The 17630-nt window shown below is 41.0% G+C and overlaps 2 protein-coding genes across 2 annotated transcripts; one reads left to right on the forward strand and one right to left on the reverse strand.

The window, feature by feature from the left end:
- Positions 1-154: 154 nt before the first annotated feature.
- Positions 155-5680, forward strand: myl9b (myosin, light chain 9b, regulatory). The gene is made up of 4 exons (XM_058631467.1): positions 155-269; positions 3825-4028; positions 4229-4390; positions 4480-5680. Exons 2-4 carry the CDS (start codon positions 3845-3847, stop codon positions 4653-4655), a joined length of 522 nt encoding a protein of 173 aa, XP_058487450.1. The 5' UTR covers positions 155-269; positions 3825-3844; the 3' UTR covers positions 4656-5680.
- Positions 5681-6452: 772 nt separating this feature from the next.
- On the reverse strand, positions 6453-15662 carry LOC131460725 (uncharacterized). The gene is made up of 3 exons (XM_058631466.1): positions 15356-15662; positions 11426-11667; positions 6453-10271 (listed from the first exon to the last, which is right to left on the reverse strand). The coding sequence occupies exons 1-3, from the start codon at positions 15372-15374 to the stop codon at positions 8727-8729; spliced, it is 1806 nt and encodes a 601-aa protein (XP_058487449.1). The 5' UTR covers positions 15375-15662; the 3' UTR covers positions 6453-8726.
- Between the last annotated feature and the right edge of the window lie 1968 nt (positions 15663-17630).

Consider the following 17630-nt stretch of genomic DNA (forward strand, 5'->3'; position numbering starts at 1 on the left):
TCCCGAGCCGAGTCTGTGGCAGCTACAGGCTGCAGCCCGTGCATTCTTAACCATGTATGGAGAAATGGCCTGGCCTCGGGTGTCTTTGTATGAAATGAGCTGGTGTCTCCATTGGCTGGGGCAGAAAAGGGGGAGGAACCCACTGGGAGTCTGGTTCTTTAAACAAAACTTTTCAGTGGGACTGCCTGCCTGCTTTCCTTCCTCTGCTGTGTAGGACCCAGACAAAAGGGAGTTTGAAGGAGTCTCACATACTTTCACCTGAAGCCAAGGTGAGAAACACACACTGTTTTGTTGCCATTTGGTTGTTTTAATACTTTTCAGATGTCTTTTCTATATTGAAGAAGCTTCAAAGTGTCATTTCTGTGAGTCCAGTTAGAACAGAGGACTTCTTGAAGAGCAGCTTTGATCAAAATAAGTTACAAGTGATCTTTTTCATCTGTTGATCGAGGCTCGCAGAGAGTGAGAGAGGAACATCTGTGCTCCAGCACAGACTCACCGTGTACTTACAGTATGTGCTTACCTCTCATCGCATCTCTACGGTACATTAGACAGAGGAATCTGAATGCAGCTGACCCGTTTCACTCTGCCTCACTCACAATCCCTTGAACACACATTCATACACACATCTGATGTCTTTTTATAGACGGGGAGAGCTTCTCCTCCACTTCACTCTGTTTGGTTTTGGAATTCCTCAACCATAGACTTTCTCTATCTTCACCTCAGACGTGGAGATTTGACGTTACAGTGAGGGTCTGAATGTGTGGCATGTCTGTGAGTGTGTGTTTGTGTGTGTTTGTGTGTGTGTGTGTTGCTGGACAGTGGAACAGAGGAGCTTTGTCATCTCATCACAAGAGGATAAGAAGGGGACAGAGCAGCTGTGGTGACCAGAGAACAAAGCTGAGGCACGTCAGCCTAATGTTTGTGTTGCTGGGATTGGAAACAGTTACAGTATAATCTCCCTCTTTGTGAATCATTGACGATTGACTCAGATGGCAAATTTCAGGGATGGGACGATATACAATATTTAACTCAATCGTGGTGAGTGTCCATAATGGGGATAATCACTAATGAGGAAACCTGTTAAAAATGTTGCTTGGTTTGCCAACATACAGTCCTAGGGATTCATTTTTGGGATCTTTTTTGTTTTTAATTGAAATTGCAACACTTTTATAAGTCATTTTTTGGTTGGTTTCCGTATTTATGCACATTTTCTGAACGCTTACAAATGAGAACCAAATTAAGATAAAGTACGGACAGAAAGCCCTGTCTGTTTATGTCTGCAACATTTAAAAAAAGACAAAAAATGATTTCAATAATATTGTGGATCACAATAATTATGGACAGGATAATCATGTCATATCTAGTTGCTACAACACCACATCCCGTTTGCTTTATTGCACATTATAACAATAAGCAGTCTTGTGTACAGTTTACAGTTTCATTTAAAAACTGTAAACTGTACTTTATCTTTCTCTCACACTCAAACAATTGCATGGTAAATTGCTGCACACGTCTCACATGATGAATAAAACGTGTTGTATCGTGAGAAAGATTTACTGGAGCGATTGGAGCTTCGACGCTGTTTTGTTTCTTACTTCCTCTGATGGAGAATGGGAAGGGTGTGAGCCAGCAGTACACATGTGAAACGACAGAAGCAGCCAAACAGCCGTGAAATAAATGACTGGAAACACTGATCCAACATGAGGATCAGGAGGAAAGAAAGGAAGACATGTGTGTGTTCAAGCTTATCTTCTAACTTATATTATTAAAGTTAGACACTGTGGACAGAACCCAGGCTCGTTAAACTCCTTTGCATTGGCGATAAAAGTTGAAATGCTGCTTCATTTGAATCAAGGTCACATGAGGAAAGCTGCAAATGTAACGACACGATGAGATAAAAAGTTAAAGATAGGCAAACCTGCTTTCACTGGCTTTTCTTTTAGGCCTCTCTGACTCATACAGACACAGAGATGTCGAATAATCCCATCCAAATAAACATGACAACAAACAGTGTCACAAAGCCTAGTGGACAGATTTAGTACTTAGACAGTTGAGAGCTATTTATAACTGTTGGAGTACACTTGTATGGCCGCTTCATTAGCTACACCTTTATTAGTTCACCCTAAGAAAATGGCAGGAGTGGCACCAGGTGTAGTCTTTTGTTGCCGTAGTCCTTATGCTCCAAGGTTTTGATGATCTTCTGCATACATGGTGGTTATTTGAGTCACTTTTCCAAGTTATGCTTGCCTGTGTATCACTAGAGCAGTCCCAGCATCTCTGACTCACTGATTTAAGGACTGACTCAGCATCAGGTGCATGGCACATTGACGGCTCGTTAAGTGATATATATATATATATATCTGCCATCTTTTGCCTTTTGTAAATCACCTGTCAGGTTTGAAGGCTGTCAAGTGACCCGCTGGACAGTTTTGTGATTAACACATGGACAGAAAGACAGATATTCCTTCAATAGGTAACATCACTTCCCTTTCATCATCTTTGATGCCACATTTTACATCAAAGGGAGTTAAAGACTCTACTTTAATGTCGAACAAAAGATGGGAGTTCACTGAGCATTGGGTGACATCATGCTCCTTTCATCATCTGTGATGAACAGGTGTATCTATTAAAGTGGCCGTTGAGAGCATACAGCAAATATGTTATTGCAGTTTGTTGACTCACAGACTTTTATTTATCCAATCCAATCACAGCTGACATAGGGCTTAAGGCGGGGTCACACCCTGGACAGGTCTCCAGTCCATCACAGGGACACATAGAGAGACAAACAACCATCCACTCTCACACTTGCACCTACGGTCAATTTAGAGTGTCCAATTTGCCTAATCCCCAAATCTGCATGTTTTGGACTGTGGGAGAACCCAGAGGAAACCCATGTGTTGTGTTTGTTTAAAATACATTATACATTACATTACAATACAAATACATTATGTCTGAATCACCTGCATTCAAACACTGAACATTATCCAAATGAACTGAACTGTAGCTACAGTTACTGGCAGATCTTCACATGTGTCAATAAATAAGTGGAGTTAACACATTATACAAATGTCATCATTAAAAAAACTGTAATAAATCTAGTACTTTTTAGTTGGCACCCGTGTTGAATGTTAAAATTTGAGAGGAAGTGATTTGTCTTAACATGATTAACACTTCAGGATCATCTCAGCTACTCGGTGTGGAACCATTTTCCGTTTTCCCCCCTGAGATCTAATTATGCCAAAAATGGAAAATTGGTGTACATCCATTAAAATGAGCATCTACGTTACAAATCTCCTCACAAACAAATGATAAATATGATCAGAGTCTTATTACAGCTTATGTGAGAAACCATCTAATTGTCAAGTGGTGGCACATACAGTATTCCACACGTCCACGTGATTACCTGGTCTCCCTTCTGACTGTCCAACCTGTCCCCAATCTAAAACTACCCTCTGGGTTTAACTCAATCAGAATCTCTCTCTCTCTCTCTCTCTCTCTCACACACACACACACACACACACACACCTTGCACCTTGCAGACATGGATGACAGGTCTAATTCTGGAAGCAGCAGAAGTTAGCTGCAGTGTGGAGACAAGTCGTTTTCACACTCATCATCATTTCAGGGGAGTGTGACTCTGTTTCTCTGGAGGAGGCAAAAGGAGAAGATTCCTCTGCTTGGAATAAATGAAAGAAAAAGCATGATAGAGCTATACTGTGGATGCAGTGTTTTGGTTATTTAATGTAAAATATACATTTGTTTCAAATGGATGCTGGAATCTGTGTATGTCTAGCATTAACGCAGTCTAATCTGAATGTGTGCAGGCCCAGAACCAGCTGCCACAATGTCGAGCAAGCGCGCCAAAGGGAAGACCACCAAGAAGCGCCCTCAGAGGGCCACCTCCAACGTCTTTGCCATGTTTGACCAGTCTCAGATCCAGGAGTTCAAAGAGGCATTCAACATGATCGACCAGAACAGAGACGGTTTCATTGACAAGGAGGATCTTCACGACATGCTCGCCTCTTTGGGTAAAGAAAAAGCTGCTCCCATAAAGAGCAAATGAGACCACGAGACAACAATTTCCATGATCCAATGTCATCAAACTGTGTCTTTTTGGTGTTTTGTTATTGTTGTTCATTTGAGAGACCCTGAACAGCAGAAGTTACATGCTGGCATAGTCCCAGAGAAAAGTACAGTAGATACATGTAAGAGTGTTGTTTGTCCTCAGGTAAGAACCCCTCTGATGACTACCTGGAGGGGATGATGAGCGAAGCACCGGGGCCCATCAACTTCACCATGTTCCTCACTATGTTTGGTGAGAGGCTCAACGGAACAGACCCCGAGGATGTGATCCGCAACGCCTTTGCCTGTTTCGACGAGGAGGGCTCTGGTAAGATGATTTGACCAAACACACCGTATATACACATACAGTGTGGCGCCTCTGTCAGTGTTCACAACTTTATCTCCTGCTTCGTGGAGGTGTGATCCACGAGGACCATCTGAGAGAGCTGCTGACGACCATGGGCGATCGCTTCACGGACGAAGAAGTGGACGAACTGTTCCGCGAGGCGCCCATCGACAAGAAGGGCAACTTCAACTACGCGGAGTTCACCCGCATCCTCAAACACGGCGCCAAAGAGAAGGACGACGAGTAGAGAGGAGGGAGCTACTGCATCAAACCCCCGCACACATACAGTATATATCTATCTGCAGACCGCAAGAGAGGGGGCGGGACTACAAGTGGGTGGGACTATAAGCAAGTGGTGGAGCTTCAAATATCCGAGAAGCTAGCAAAAGATAAGGGCGAGGGTAAAGGTTAGGTCATGGTTACGCCACTTGTGAGAGAACTACAAGTGGGTGGAACTATGAGCAAGGAACTGCAAGTTGTCCAGATACAGGTGTAGCCCCGCCCACTCAGAAAATCCCACCCCTGTCTTGCACTCTGCAGACAGACCCCTCCCCACACGTCAATCCCAAGCTTCTACCTTTGTAAACCTTGTAGATTTGAAAGAAATTGAATAGGAATGCATGTAGGAACACTGTAACAAGGATTTTTTAAATTGTGTTGCCGTATATTAGAGCTATATGTTTATCAGAGGTTGAAATGTGGGATTCAAATAATCTATAATAAACTATTTTTCAGTTTTTATTCATTATTGAAGGTTTAAATCCATGAAGAGAGGTGTATCACAGTATCTGCATCTCGTGGCGACATATTTACTGCGACTTCATCTACTTGGACTGCAGCTGCTCTGAGCTTTAAGGGGAACTTAGTTTAAAAAAGCATTAACACTGGTATGTGCGCGCGGCTGTTGCTTGGACTGCCAGATTCAGAGCTAACATACAGCTCCAGCCATGTTTACCTCTTCCTGCCAATTAGCTACCACGCCTGCACAAGCACTGCAACAAGTCTCCTGCTCTGTTAATGTCTGTGTCCCTGTACGTTGGAGGAAAATGATCAGTATGTTGTTTGTGTCTTATGACCTTTTTGACAATCAAACGTGGTGAGTACTTCAGTGTGATACACACACACGCATCTTTCTCCCATCGACTGGTTGTGTGTATTTGTTGAAGGATCAGCTGTGTGTGTGTGTGTGTGTGTGCTGTTGAAGGAAACAGTCTTGAAATTGCTCAAGCAAATAAAGGAAGTTTGTTCATACCATTGACAGCAAAAAGTGCAGATACTGTATGTGTTTGGGTTATTATATTGTATCTGTGCTGACATTGACTACAAATTGACAACCAAACAAGCGTCAATAACTTCATTTACCATAAAACAGCAGACACCTAAATTCTAAGAGTTTGAGGATCCTTCCTAACACAAACTGCAAGATTATTTTTAGATTTTAAACATAGGTTTTATTATTAGGTTTTTATTTGATTTTTTTTTTTTTAAATTAAAAAAAAAAAAATTCATAAAAAAGCTAAAACCTTCAAAAAAGTAAATAAAATACCATCTAATAAAACTTTTACACGTCTTGACAATTTAACCAAATGAAGACTTTATTTCCTGCTTTAAGAATTAATATTAATAGAAAAATAGGTAAATAAAATTTCTTGAGCAGAATTTTTATCCCCACATTATTACAATTGTTCAAGCTGTAAGCACATTTCTCAACATTCATTAATGAGTTCAGTAAATACAAGGTTGTGTCTCGGCACACTTTGTAAATGTCACTATTTAAATACCTTTCACACGAGGATGACTTGATCATTTAAACAAAGTTTAATTATTCAACTTTATTTCAATCTTTAAGCTAAAATTAAAATTCAATAAAACACTTTCAGTTCTTTTCAGTCAAACACCATTGAAGCGCACAGTAAACCACCATTCACCAATATAAAAAAAACACCAAGTCAACATCATCTTTGGAAAAAATAAGCCTATTATAAGACAATAACTAAGAAAATAAGTAAATTTGAATCTCAATAAAGACTGCAGAGAAACCAAATGTATGAAAAAAGGAACTTTTATTCTTTGAAATGCTTATACAAAACACACATTTAAAGTTTAAGGCATATATTGCACGACTAATTTATATATATATGTATATATATAAAAAAAAGGGACATCATCCCTCAGTCGTATTAAGGCACAGCAGCCAGTCGGTCCAACATTCAGCCATGACTCACATGATCATTTAAAAAAAAAAAAAAAAGAGAACATTTTGGAATGCACCTGGCTGAAAACAAACAAGTTTGAGATAAAGTTCATGCCAATACTTACATACAAAAAAAAAGAACGACCTTGACTATATTTACATGCATCAATACATAGTTTTCTCTGTTTGGAAAATCAATTTGCCTCTAAAACCAAACATAAACCCTAATTATATATATAAAAAAACCTGTCTGCCTAAGCTTAAGCCTTTTGTCTTTCCAGTATCACAACCGATTGGGTGTAGTTACAGTGGCACAATGTAGTTTGAATAATAATAAAAAAAGAAAAATACTTAATACTCAGAAATCCTTACTACGCAGTATTAATATATTACACATATGAACCAAACCTGACATGACCTATGTAAATTGAGGTATAAATGCACATCAGTCTAGTGAGTACCAGTAACAAATAAAACATCCACTGACATGAACAGATGAGCAGTGAGAAGGAAAACAATGTTAAAAATGAGGAAAGTACAAAAACCAGAGTTCAGAGTTTCCATATTGGTCATGAAAAAGACAATGGAAGGATTTGCTGGGGATGTTGGGAGTCAGTGCTCGTCAGCGTTTTTGACCCCACAACATTTGCACATGTAAAAATGTAACCGTGACGCTTAACAAGATGATTCTGCTACAGTATTATTCTCCCAACTTCTCCTACACAATGCTACTATTAGTAGGTCGACAGCATTCAGTCATAAATCCTGGTTTAAGCTTCGACAGTTTCATAGAAACTACAGCTTCAAGAATGATTAGAAATTCTACAATTCAAGTCCACTGCTACTCACAGGTGAAAACTAAACGGAAGGAAGGAGTGAACCATATGCTGTTGTACCTGTCTTGAAAACAAGTTTATATATCAGCTACTTCAGTAAATCTGCTACATTTGCTGTACCACTATTATGACATCATGGTTTAAATTAGACGGAGCCGATTCTGCAGCTCCAAAGCGACGAGAGAAATCAACATAATATTCTCATTCATCCTCCAACCAAGAGGATCCAATGTTTAAAGTGTTCTGCACCACAAAAGATAAGAGGTTACCTCGTCTCACAGCGAGTGTAATATTTCATTTAAAGAAGTGACATCACCAGATCCAAAAGCTGCTCACCTCTCCACTGAACATTGATTTATGCAACAGATTCAATGTGACCTTCTCTCCATCCCAGTCACACAAGCCCCCTGCCCTGATCAATATCCATGCAGACTGTGCACAACTGGGCAAGGTCACGCGCAAGTAACAAAAAGCACATCCTACACAAATGAAGGAAAATGCTAATCACTTGTTTAAAAGACACTTTTAGTATTGAAATGACATCGGCGACATGTTGGTTAAGCATGTGTTCAAGTGGAAATTCAAGGGGGGGGGGTTGACTCGCATAAAGTTTTAAAAAAAACTTCAGGAACGACAACATAGATTTCTCCTCTACTCAATAACAACAAAAAAATAACCTTAAAAAAGGGAAAATGTACTGAAGTAAACACAAAACTATGAATTGCACAACTATAGAGGACTGAAGTTGTTGTTTAAGTAATGTCCTTCTATCCTGGATGGGAATGGGTGATCGGCAGCTTAGCCATTCATGTCAGTGCCTTTTGTACATTCAACAAAGTCCAGTATTGTTACTGAGGAGGCGAACTCTGCTGGTGCTCAAAAATGACACCAATTTGAATTTTGTACAATTACAGGACATTTTCCTAATAATTCATAAACTGTAACTTGGAAAAGGAGGTTGAAAAACTCTGCACTGAAGAATTTTCCCATTGAGAAATGGCGCCACAGCTTACAATCAACAGTGTCCTTCCACAACAGCGACATAAAACAATAAAAAAAGTCACTTGAAATTGCTAAAAAACACCTCATGTCCGTTGCTTCACTTTGTCCCACTTCACACATCTAATCCATTACCGTGTATATTGTGCAGGCACAGGCTTCAATGTCAACAAAGACTCTTGATAGATACATTCAGCTATATACAGTGTTGTCCAGCCTTAAGAAAATGTCCGACCTCTCTCCTCTGTGGATATTTATATTTAAAAAGATGGCCGCCCAGTTGCAGCTCCTAGTTTACAGTTTCACTCATAGTGTGCAGAGGGCCCCACCCTGTGGTGATGGGGTTTTTTACCACTTGAAGTGAACTGGGTTGCCTGGTGTCAGCATGTACCATATTCCAAACACTGGGTCCCACTGCTGAATTCCTGCTGCTTGTGGAAGAGGGATGAAGAGGAGGAGAAGGAGGAGAGAGCTGGGAGGCAAGGCCCACAAGAGGTGTGATCGTTGGAGTAGAAGATGGTGTCGGAGCTGAAGCTGGGCCAGACACTGAAACTTGGACTGGAGACGATGCCGATGTTGAAATAAACGACGGATATGGAACTGTGACAGGGATTAATGGGGTTTTATGGAATGGCAGGTAAATCGGGACTCCTCTGGAGGATGCAACAGAGGCGATGGTTGGAGAAGTAGCTGCTGGAACGAGAGGTACACTTGGGGATGAAATCTGGCTTGAAGCAGCGACAGAGGCAGAACTTGTATTAGGCAGAAGGACTGCTGACGGTACAGAGACAGGCCTTGAAGCTGGTACTGTGGCACTAGTTGAAGCGGGCAAAAGTGCTGGAACTGAGCTTGAGGGTGGAGCTGGTGATGAAGCTGTGGTGATGGCTGGCACTGCAAGTGATTTCTGAGAATCTAGCTGCCCAAAGACAGAAGCAGACACTGGCACAAATGTTGGCAAATGAGCCGGGATGAGCTGAGGGTGGTTTGGGCTGGAGGCTCGAGTCGTGTCCTTGTCCAAAGGGTTCCAGATGACTTTATTCATCGGTAGAGGAGACAGCCTTGTGGCTGAGACCAAGACAGGAGCTGGAACTAGAACAGGGGCTGGTGAGGACTGAGCCACTGGGGCCTTCAGTGAAGTTACAGCTGACACTGGAACTGCCATAGCCTTCTCCATCAGACTCTGTACTCTGGAGGCATCCATGACTTGTTGGTTGTCCTCTGGAGGTGGTGTGGAGCCACTGGGTGGGTCACTGCTATAAGCACTGCACTGTGTCTCCACGGCATCTGATGGTTTGTTCTGGGCCTCTTGAAGTCTTTTCAGGTTTTCTTGCTCTGCTGCCCTTTGCAGGGCTGCATCAACTAGAAGCCTCAAATCACTGAAGTCCTGGGTGGGGAACAGCTCAGGTGGAGTTGGGGGAGGAGTGTTGAAGAGGCCACTAGTGGGACTAGCTGCCATTGTTGTGCTGGTGAGACAAGCTGTATTAACCCCTTGTTCCTCTGCTTCCCTCAGCAAACTTTGTGTATCCAGCTTCATGAGTGCCTGCACTGACCCTTCTATACCCAGGTAGCCTGCTCCTGTCAGAATAGCCGTGGCTGTGTTCCCAAGAAGACTGAGGTCCAGTGTGGGGGCAGAACGGATGACCGATGGCCGCAGTTGAGAGGAACTGGGGGAGGAGTTTCTTTCTGGAGAGCTGGCTCCACCTCCATTAGACGAGTTGCCTTCACTTTTACCCCCAATCTTTCGGGAGATGGTGAACTTGGCTGGGTCTTTTCCGTCCTTGCGAAGCAGGTCGGGGAGGAGGCGGCGACGTGCATTGATGAACCAGTTACATATCTGTGGTAAAAAAGAAGCGTAATGAACATAATGAACATAAACTGAACTGATACAGATTACTTACTCAAATGTTTCACTTTTAAAACAACAATTGTTGTCCATGTCAGGTCCTTGTGAACAGATATAATGCAACAATATCGTATGCTGCTTCTGTGAAGCAAAAAAACTGGGTTTTCAAAGCCATAGAAAATGCTTTCAGTCACACTTTAACCTGCATGTAACCTTCTAGCTTATGTCAACACAATGTCTTGACATAAAAATAATTACTTCATGAAAATGTGAGCAGGTGTCGTGAGATTCTAGAAACAGCAATACGGTTGGCCAGGGCTATAATTACTGGGATCTATATTGCTTTTCAGACAAATGTCTGACCGAAAAGCAAAACTGTCTGTATTGGCCAGTGTGTGGATTGTTTGAATGTCACTGACATTTGTTTATTTTCAAGTGATGCACTACAGTTTCAAATATTGAAAGACAACAGGGATGTTCTTATATTTTTTCTGAGAGTCTGCATTTATATTATTCTGAACACTGTGTAATGATTATTTCATGATATGTCAGCTTCAGGTTACTCTCAATTAGCAGGATCCAAAAAAACTGCGTCCTTGAAACGCATTCAAAAGACTTGTATGATCTGGATGTGCGGCCTGTGATTTTAATAACCACATACAACTTTTCCTCAATCTCCATCTGTGAGAGAATACCAGACTTGCCAGTCCTCTAGTGGCACAGCCTCCCACACAGGGAAGATGAGTGAAGGCAGCAGAGATGACAGCCCTCAAAAAGCTGGCAATAATGACGGTCTGTGCTCAAATGTGCTGAACCAGAGAGAAGGCAGCTGAGAGCATTCCAGTAAACCGACTACATAAGAAATGATGCTTCTGATGCCTCATGCAGATCTGTTCTGCTTCAGAGATGACTGCCACTGATGCAATGGAGGGAAAGGGAAGACTGGAAAGTATCCTATACTGTGGTGATAGCATCTGAGTTAATGTGTTGCTTTCAATTGCTGATCACTTATGATCATTTCTCTGCAATTAAATTTGAAAACCACATTCCATCATGATACAGGGACATTTCTACTTATCAGTAGTGTCATTTTATGTGCACAGTGTTGCTGAAATAAATCAAATAGACAGAAATTCAGTCCTTACCTGTAGTACTGACAGGTTGGTCTGACCAGAGAGACTGAGCTTCTCCTGCTCTGATGGGTAAGCGTTGAAGCGGTGTTCATACAGCCAGCTCCGCAGAATCTGCACCGCCTCCTTGGGCAGGTTGCCACGGCGACGGCGCTTTCCAAGAAGCCCCCTTCCTGACAGGTCGAGCGGGGAGCCGTCATCGCTGTCCGACATGGCCGAGGAGTGATCCTGCTCCGGCCGATGCTCTTCTTCAAGAGCTGGGGGAGAAGAGGTGCGAGGACAGGTTCACGCCACGGTGTCATTCACACAACCATGACAACCATCACTCACAACAAATCTGCATATCTTTAGATAAGAGTTGGTCTTTAATTTGCCATATGGTGTGACTGGAAGAAGATAACAGTTGGCTACATATTATTCCGGGATCATACGGGTATACGATCCCTAAATAGATGAGCCACATGAGCACAGTGTGTGGAACGGTTGATCTTTTTGAAATCACATACACATTTAGCAAATCACAAAGGCTGCAATTGTATCTTTGTATTTCTGATTGTTTTAATGTCTGTTGTTTTAAAATGTGAGCCATACCTGTTGAAAATAATACCTGTTGAAAATAATACTTCGAGTTCGTAACAGAATGTAGAGCCAGACAATAATTCAATTATATACACTGTAAACGGCAATATAATTTCAATATAAAAAAAACAAAAGGTTCAATTGATGTTTATGCTCTGTACAAACATACTTTGAGATAACACAGAATTGCTATCCAATGTTTTGCCTCACACTTGAATGTTTCTGCGTTTAACAAGTGTGTGTTGTTTTCTGCCCATAAAGCCACTCAAACCACAATTGACTGGTTCCTTCAACTCTCACTCAGGAGCAAAACTTCATCTAAAATGATCTGATATGTCATTGCAATATTTATCAATGTTGACCAATTTGAAATTTCGTTTATCATGACAGTATTTTTGTATTTATTTTTCCGAACTGCCCAGTTCTAAAAGTAAGTAGTAGTTTGATGTCATCTCAAATATAAATCAATGAAATATCTGTCGGTAGATATTTCCCCCCCAAAGATCCCTAGAACCTTGGTGGTGAGAATAATAAAAATCCTCTCGCTCTCCTGCATGAATTTAAACTTGGTTGGTGACTTTTAACCTCTAGTTCCAGCCTGGTTTACAGAGTGAGACACACTCCGACTTCATGAAACATGCTGAACATGTCTAAACAATGCCTCTGAGGTTTAAACTTTGTTGTGCCTTTCTTTTCTATCCATGGTTGGCCACTGGAGGGAATCTCCCCTCAAAATGGTGCATGCCTGATCCCTGGGGTGGGCCACAGAATGCAGTAAATGTCTTTCTCTGGAGCTGGCTGAAACCTGACCCCCAGGGCAGCGCCTGTCTTCACAAAAGGAGATTGTGTGCATATCAACATCACAGTAGCCAGTGGCCCAGGAATCTATTGACCAGGCAGAGGAGGCCGTTTTCACCTCATGCCATTTCGAATCAAAACTGCTGCTGGAGCAGTTGACAACTCTTTTGAATTCTGCATTCCTCTACGATGGATGAACCGGACCAAGCTAGAAAAGTGGTGGTGGTGGGAAATAAAATCTTACAAATGCAAATACCTTCTACATTCTGTGTAACCCCCCCAGCTTTTGTAAATGAGCAAACCTGCACTAGCAACTTAATGTACATTAGACTAGTTGAGTGCCTTTCCTCAACAGGTTGTTTGGTGCAACCATATCAATTGTATGATATACATCCACAATTAATGACTAAGAGGCAAAAATCACATTTAAGTAGCTGAAACACTAGAGAACTTGTTAACTTTCTTTAAAATCAATTTCTGGGACAAGTCTAGTTCAGTTTAAGTCAGTCTCCCAGTCATGAGACACAGTTGTGGTTGACAGACAGCTCTGGTTGTCTTCACTTAACAGTTTCTGGGGAGGAAATGATGTAGGCCACACAACAAAAAGTTGCAACTCCACATGTTCAGTGGACTCAAATATCTATCAATTTGTTTGCCTAAACCAGTCAGGACAGATTTTAGACAAATGTCACATCAGGAACACGATGACAAGACATGATGGAAGGAAAGACTACATATACCTTACTACCCAGCACCTCTGTAAGATCATATGTTTTGATCACTATTTTCAGACTGCAGACACTAGATTTTTTTTGTCAATCAGATCATTACGGGCAAACTATCCAGATTGTTAACTGCAGGAGTTTAAATAGGATTTGTGTGTCCAGGCATAGTCTACCTCTCTGCAAGGGTTGCTTTTATGAGGACATGGTTTTCAAAATGAAGGTGTATTCAGAACGTCTTCACTGCATATGAAAAACGTGACCTCAACGGCTTTGTTCTCTGTACTATGAACATCTAAATACTACAGGTACACCAGGCACCGGTTTTGATACCATTGTGTTATAAGAAGACTTATTTGGAAACCGATTTGAGCACCCAGAGGATTCAGACCTGTAGAATCTGTAGTAGAAAACTCATAGTTATCACATTTTAAACAACTTCAAAGGTTGTGCTGTCCAGACTTTGAAAAAACAATGTGGATATGCAAAAACTTGACCCTTTCAAGGCCATAGGTTGATGCAGTTTCCTCTCTGCTCATGAGCCGTTTATGCACTCACACTTTATTAGACACACATGTAAGTGCTTGTTAAAGCAAATATCTAATCAGCCAATCGGGGAGAAGGGTGATTCTGTACGTGTGACTCTGGAATAAATGTGGCATTAATATTGATACAAGGTGGGCCAATCTGAGCATTAGGTCAATAGTCCTTAAAAGATAAAAATATCCAGTGGGCATAAATGCCTTGTAGATGCCAGATAATAAGTTTAGCTCCCAATTTAAATTTGAGATGAAACCATTTAAGTGTGGAAAATGGACAGAAAAACAAAACTTAAACATGTGAGTGAAAGCTGGTTTTCTGAAAGTGTGTTTACCACATTGCGTAAACATATCAATTTATAAAGGAACTTTTAGATTTTGAGGAAAAATACATATCGTTATTGGCTCCAGATATACTTTTTGATCATCTTGTTTGAACTTCTGTCAAAGCAAACATTGATATGAAGCTTGCCATGAAAAAAGATGACATTGCAAATCGAAATAGAATTGATAAAAATGCCAAAAAAAGGGGAGAGAAAGATATTTAACCAAAACCGTTGAGTCTTTGACAAAACTGACAAACTAATCAACTTCTTGTTTACAAAATGTCGCCCGTGCCAAGAGTCAAGCTGGTAAATCACTGCTCTGCTGCTCGAGAATTTACGTTTATTTTTTATTTTATCTTAAAACATTAAATAAAGAAGTGATAAGACGGGAGATGCTGCACAGATTTAAGTTTGAAAAGAGTCAGTTCACCAAACTTCAGCACGCTCTCACTACGTTTGAATGCGACCGTTAGTAACATCAAACCGAACTAACTTCTCAGAGCAGCCTCGCTTTGTCCCGCTGGTCTTCACGTCACTGGTGCTCGCGTGAGTGTTTGAAATGACGCACGTTCTTTACAAAAGCGGCCACTTTATTGAATAAAAAGCCCGAATGTTTTGCGGGCACCCCCCCTTAAAAACCCCAGCGAGTAGCTGTCTATGCTAAATTAGCCATCTGGAGCGCACAAAGAAAGGAGAGCGGAGGCAGACAGGGAGTCACGTCGCTCCGCCAGATGGACACCATGCCTCTGCCTCCGCACACACTAGCTGGCTAGCTTGTCCCTCCAAATTCAAACACAAACACACGCTGCATATACCCGCAACACAAAAAGAGCCCCGCATACCAGGCTAAGAGAAATCAACAAGCGGCAGACTCACAGCAACACGACACATCATGGGGCCAACACATTAAAAGCGTGTCCGGCAGTAATTAAAAGGCACGACCTGTGTGAGTGTCTGCGTGTGCGCCGTGGACGCTCTCACCTCGTTTGAATGCCTTCATTCTTTGTTGATGGAAAACACGCAGCTGTCCCAAGTTGCTCCGCACAAAGCGTGGAGTCCAGGAGCCAAACGATGGTTGACACTTTCTCTTCAAGACGTCGCTTTTCTTCCACACTTTAAACACCTCGTGTCTGTGTTCCTGCCGCGCGGAAAAGCTTCTCGTTTTCCATAGCTTTTCTGACACGATAAATGTTTTCAGTGTTTTTTTGTGGGTTTTTCACTCGCGTGTGTGTGTGTGTGTGTCGCCTGTTCCTTTTACCTGCACGTAGCAGCAGCAACACAGCAGCGCCAGTTCTTTGCCAATCTTGACAGTCGCAGCTGAAGTGGTCCCGCCTCTTCAACGGCTCCCAGCCAATCACAGCTCTCCATTCTGCCTCGCGGGGCAGCAGCGAGCCAATCAGTGCCCTCCGCCACACAGCAGACAGGCCCCCGTCTCATTGATGTGACTGACGGCTGAACCATTTCATTCAAAATACGGTGCGGCCATTCAAAACAATGTTGTCGTTTAAGTCGACACCGTTTAAAACGACACGAGTGTTTTTGTCGTGCAGTGTGTCGCATTGTCTTGATGTGTTTTAAACCCGCCGTGGACAGGTTTGCTCCTGTGCGCGTGGGTAAAATACACAGTGTACAAAAAAGGCTTTATGTAACAAAATGTTCTTGTTACGTAAATCAGAATCGTCCTCTTGTTTATGTTTGAGCCTGTATGTGAGCATGGTGTTTCTACTCACTGTTTACATCTAAAACGAATCAAACTTTGAAACAATTTCTATCAATATTTCACTAAACCTAACAAAGTACACTCTGTTCCCATAATAACTGAATTTGTTGAATTTTTTATCTACACCTTAATTAAGTTTATGCTCACTTTCTACATTTCTTTCTGATTTCCCCCTTATTTAGGTTCACATTTTTAATGATTTACTCTAGGGATTAGCTGATATGATGTCAAGATTACTGAATAAAATGTCAGAAAAAGACAAATCCTAATTTTAGTCATAAAACACAAACTCTTTGTTTATTATTCAAGTGTCTTACTATTGTATTTGCTAGAGAATAACTTGTAATTTGGAGCATAATTGAATCCCATTACATGAGTCGATGATAATATTATGTTTTCTTTATATTTATATTACTTGAATTTCTCTGTGAGATGAATATCGTATCTATCTATCTATCTATCTATCTATCTATCTATCTATCTATCTATCTATCTATCTATCTATGACTTAATATTCACTTTCCTTGCTATAGCTACATAAATATGTAGGAAAATATGTTAAATGTCCCCAACAAGACTAATTCTAAGGCTATGAAGACTATTCAACTTGTGAGTAAGTGACTGTACACATGTACATAACATACATATGGCTAACGTTAATCATCATTAAAAAATAAGCAAAAACACAACATTTAAATCACATGAGTTTCAGCAAACACTTTGTACAAGAAGTAAAGACAGCCACGATTAACTTTTTCTTTTCTTTTTTGAGAAAGTATTGTGTTCATTTTATTGAATGTCACATCTCTCTGTTACACATCTGAACAACCTTGAAGTAGTATAAATAGATCTATAGAGCATTGAAAAGATGAGGATTATCAGTCTGGTTTTTGTTCTTATTTACAGAAGACAACTAAAAGAAGCACAGGGAGGAGAGAGATGCGAGATTATTAGTTTGAGCTTAATACCAAAGGACCCTCCTACTCAGTATTGCACATACATTTAAAATGTTACCATAGTATAGTGACATGAATCTATAGGAAAATCTCAATTTATGAGCAAAACACTCACACACTCAACTCTGCCTCAAGCAGAATAACCCTGGTATACTAAACCCCACAACCCCTGAAATACACACAGCCTATATACTGCAGAGATATACTGCACAGGTCCTATTCTTTAAAATATGTGCTTGCTTCATAAAATATGTGTTCTAGTATTTGTACGGATACTCTTTTTTTGCTACACGGTATCTCTGTGATAAGAGCATTTCCAAGTTCTGCCCCCCACCCTTTCCCGGTTTTATACCTGGAACAAAGCAAAATGTTAATGATCCTGCTCTTTTGTTGTAAACAGGCCTTAGGACGACTGTAAAGGAGTGAATTCACTAGTAACTCTCTTCTTAGGATTAACCTGTTTCTTTTTGTCTTTTCTAACCCAAAGTGACACCTTTCTTTAAAAAAAGAAAAGAAAATAGGTCGATACATAAATAAACATTTACATCAGATGTAAACCTACTTGTAGATGAGAAAAAAA

Source organism: Solea solea, chromosome 6, assembly GCF_958295425.1.
Source record: "Solea solea chromosome 6, fSolSol10.1, whole genome shotgun sequence".
NCBI classification, from domain to species: domain Eukaryota; kingdom Metazoa; phylum Chordata; class Actinopteri; order Pleuronectiformes; family Soleidae; genus Solea; species Solea solea.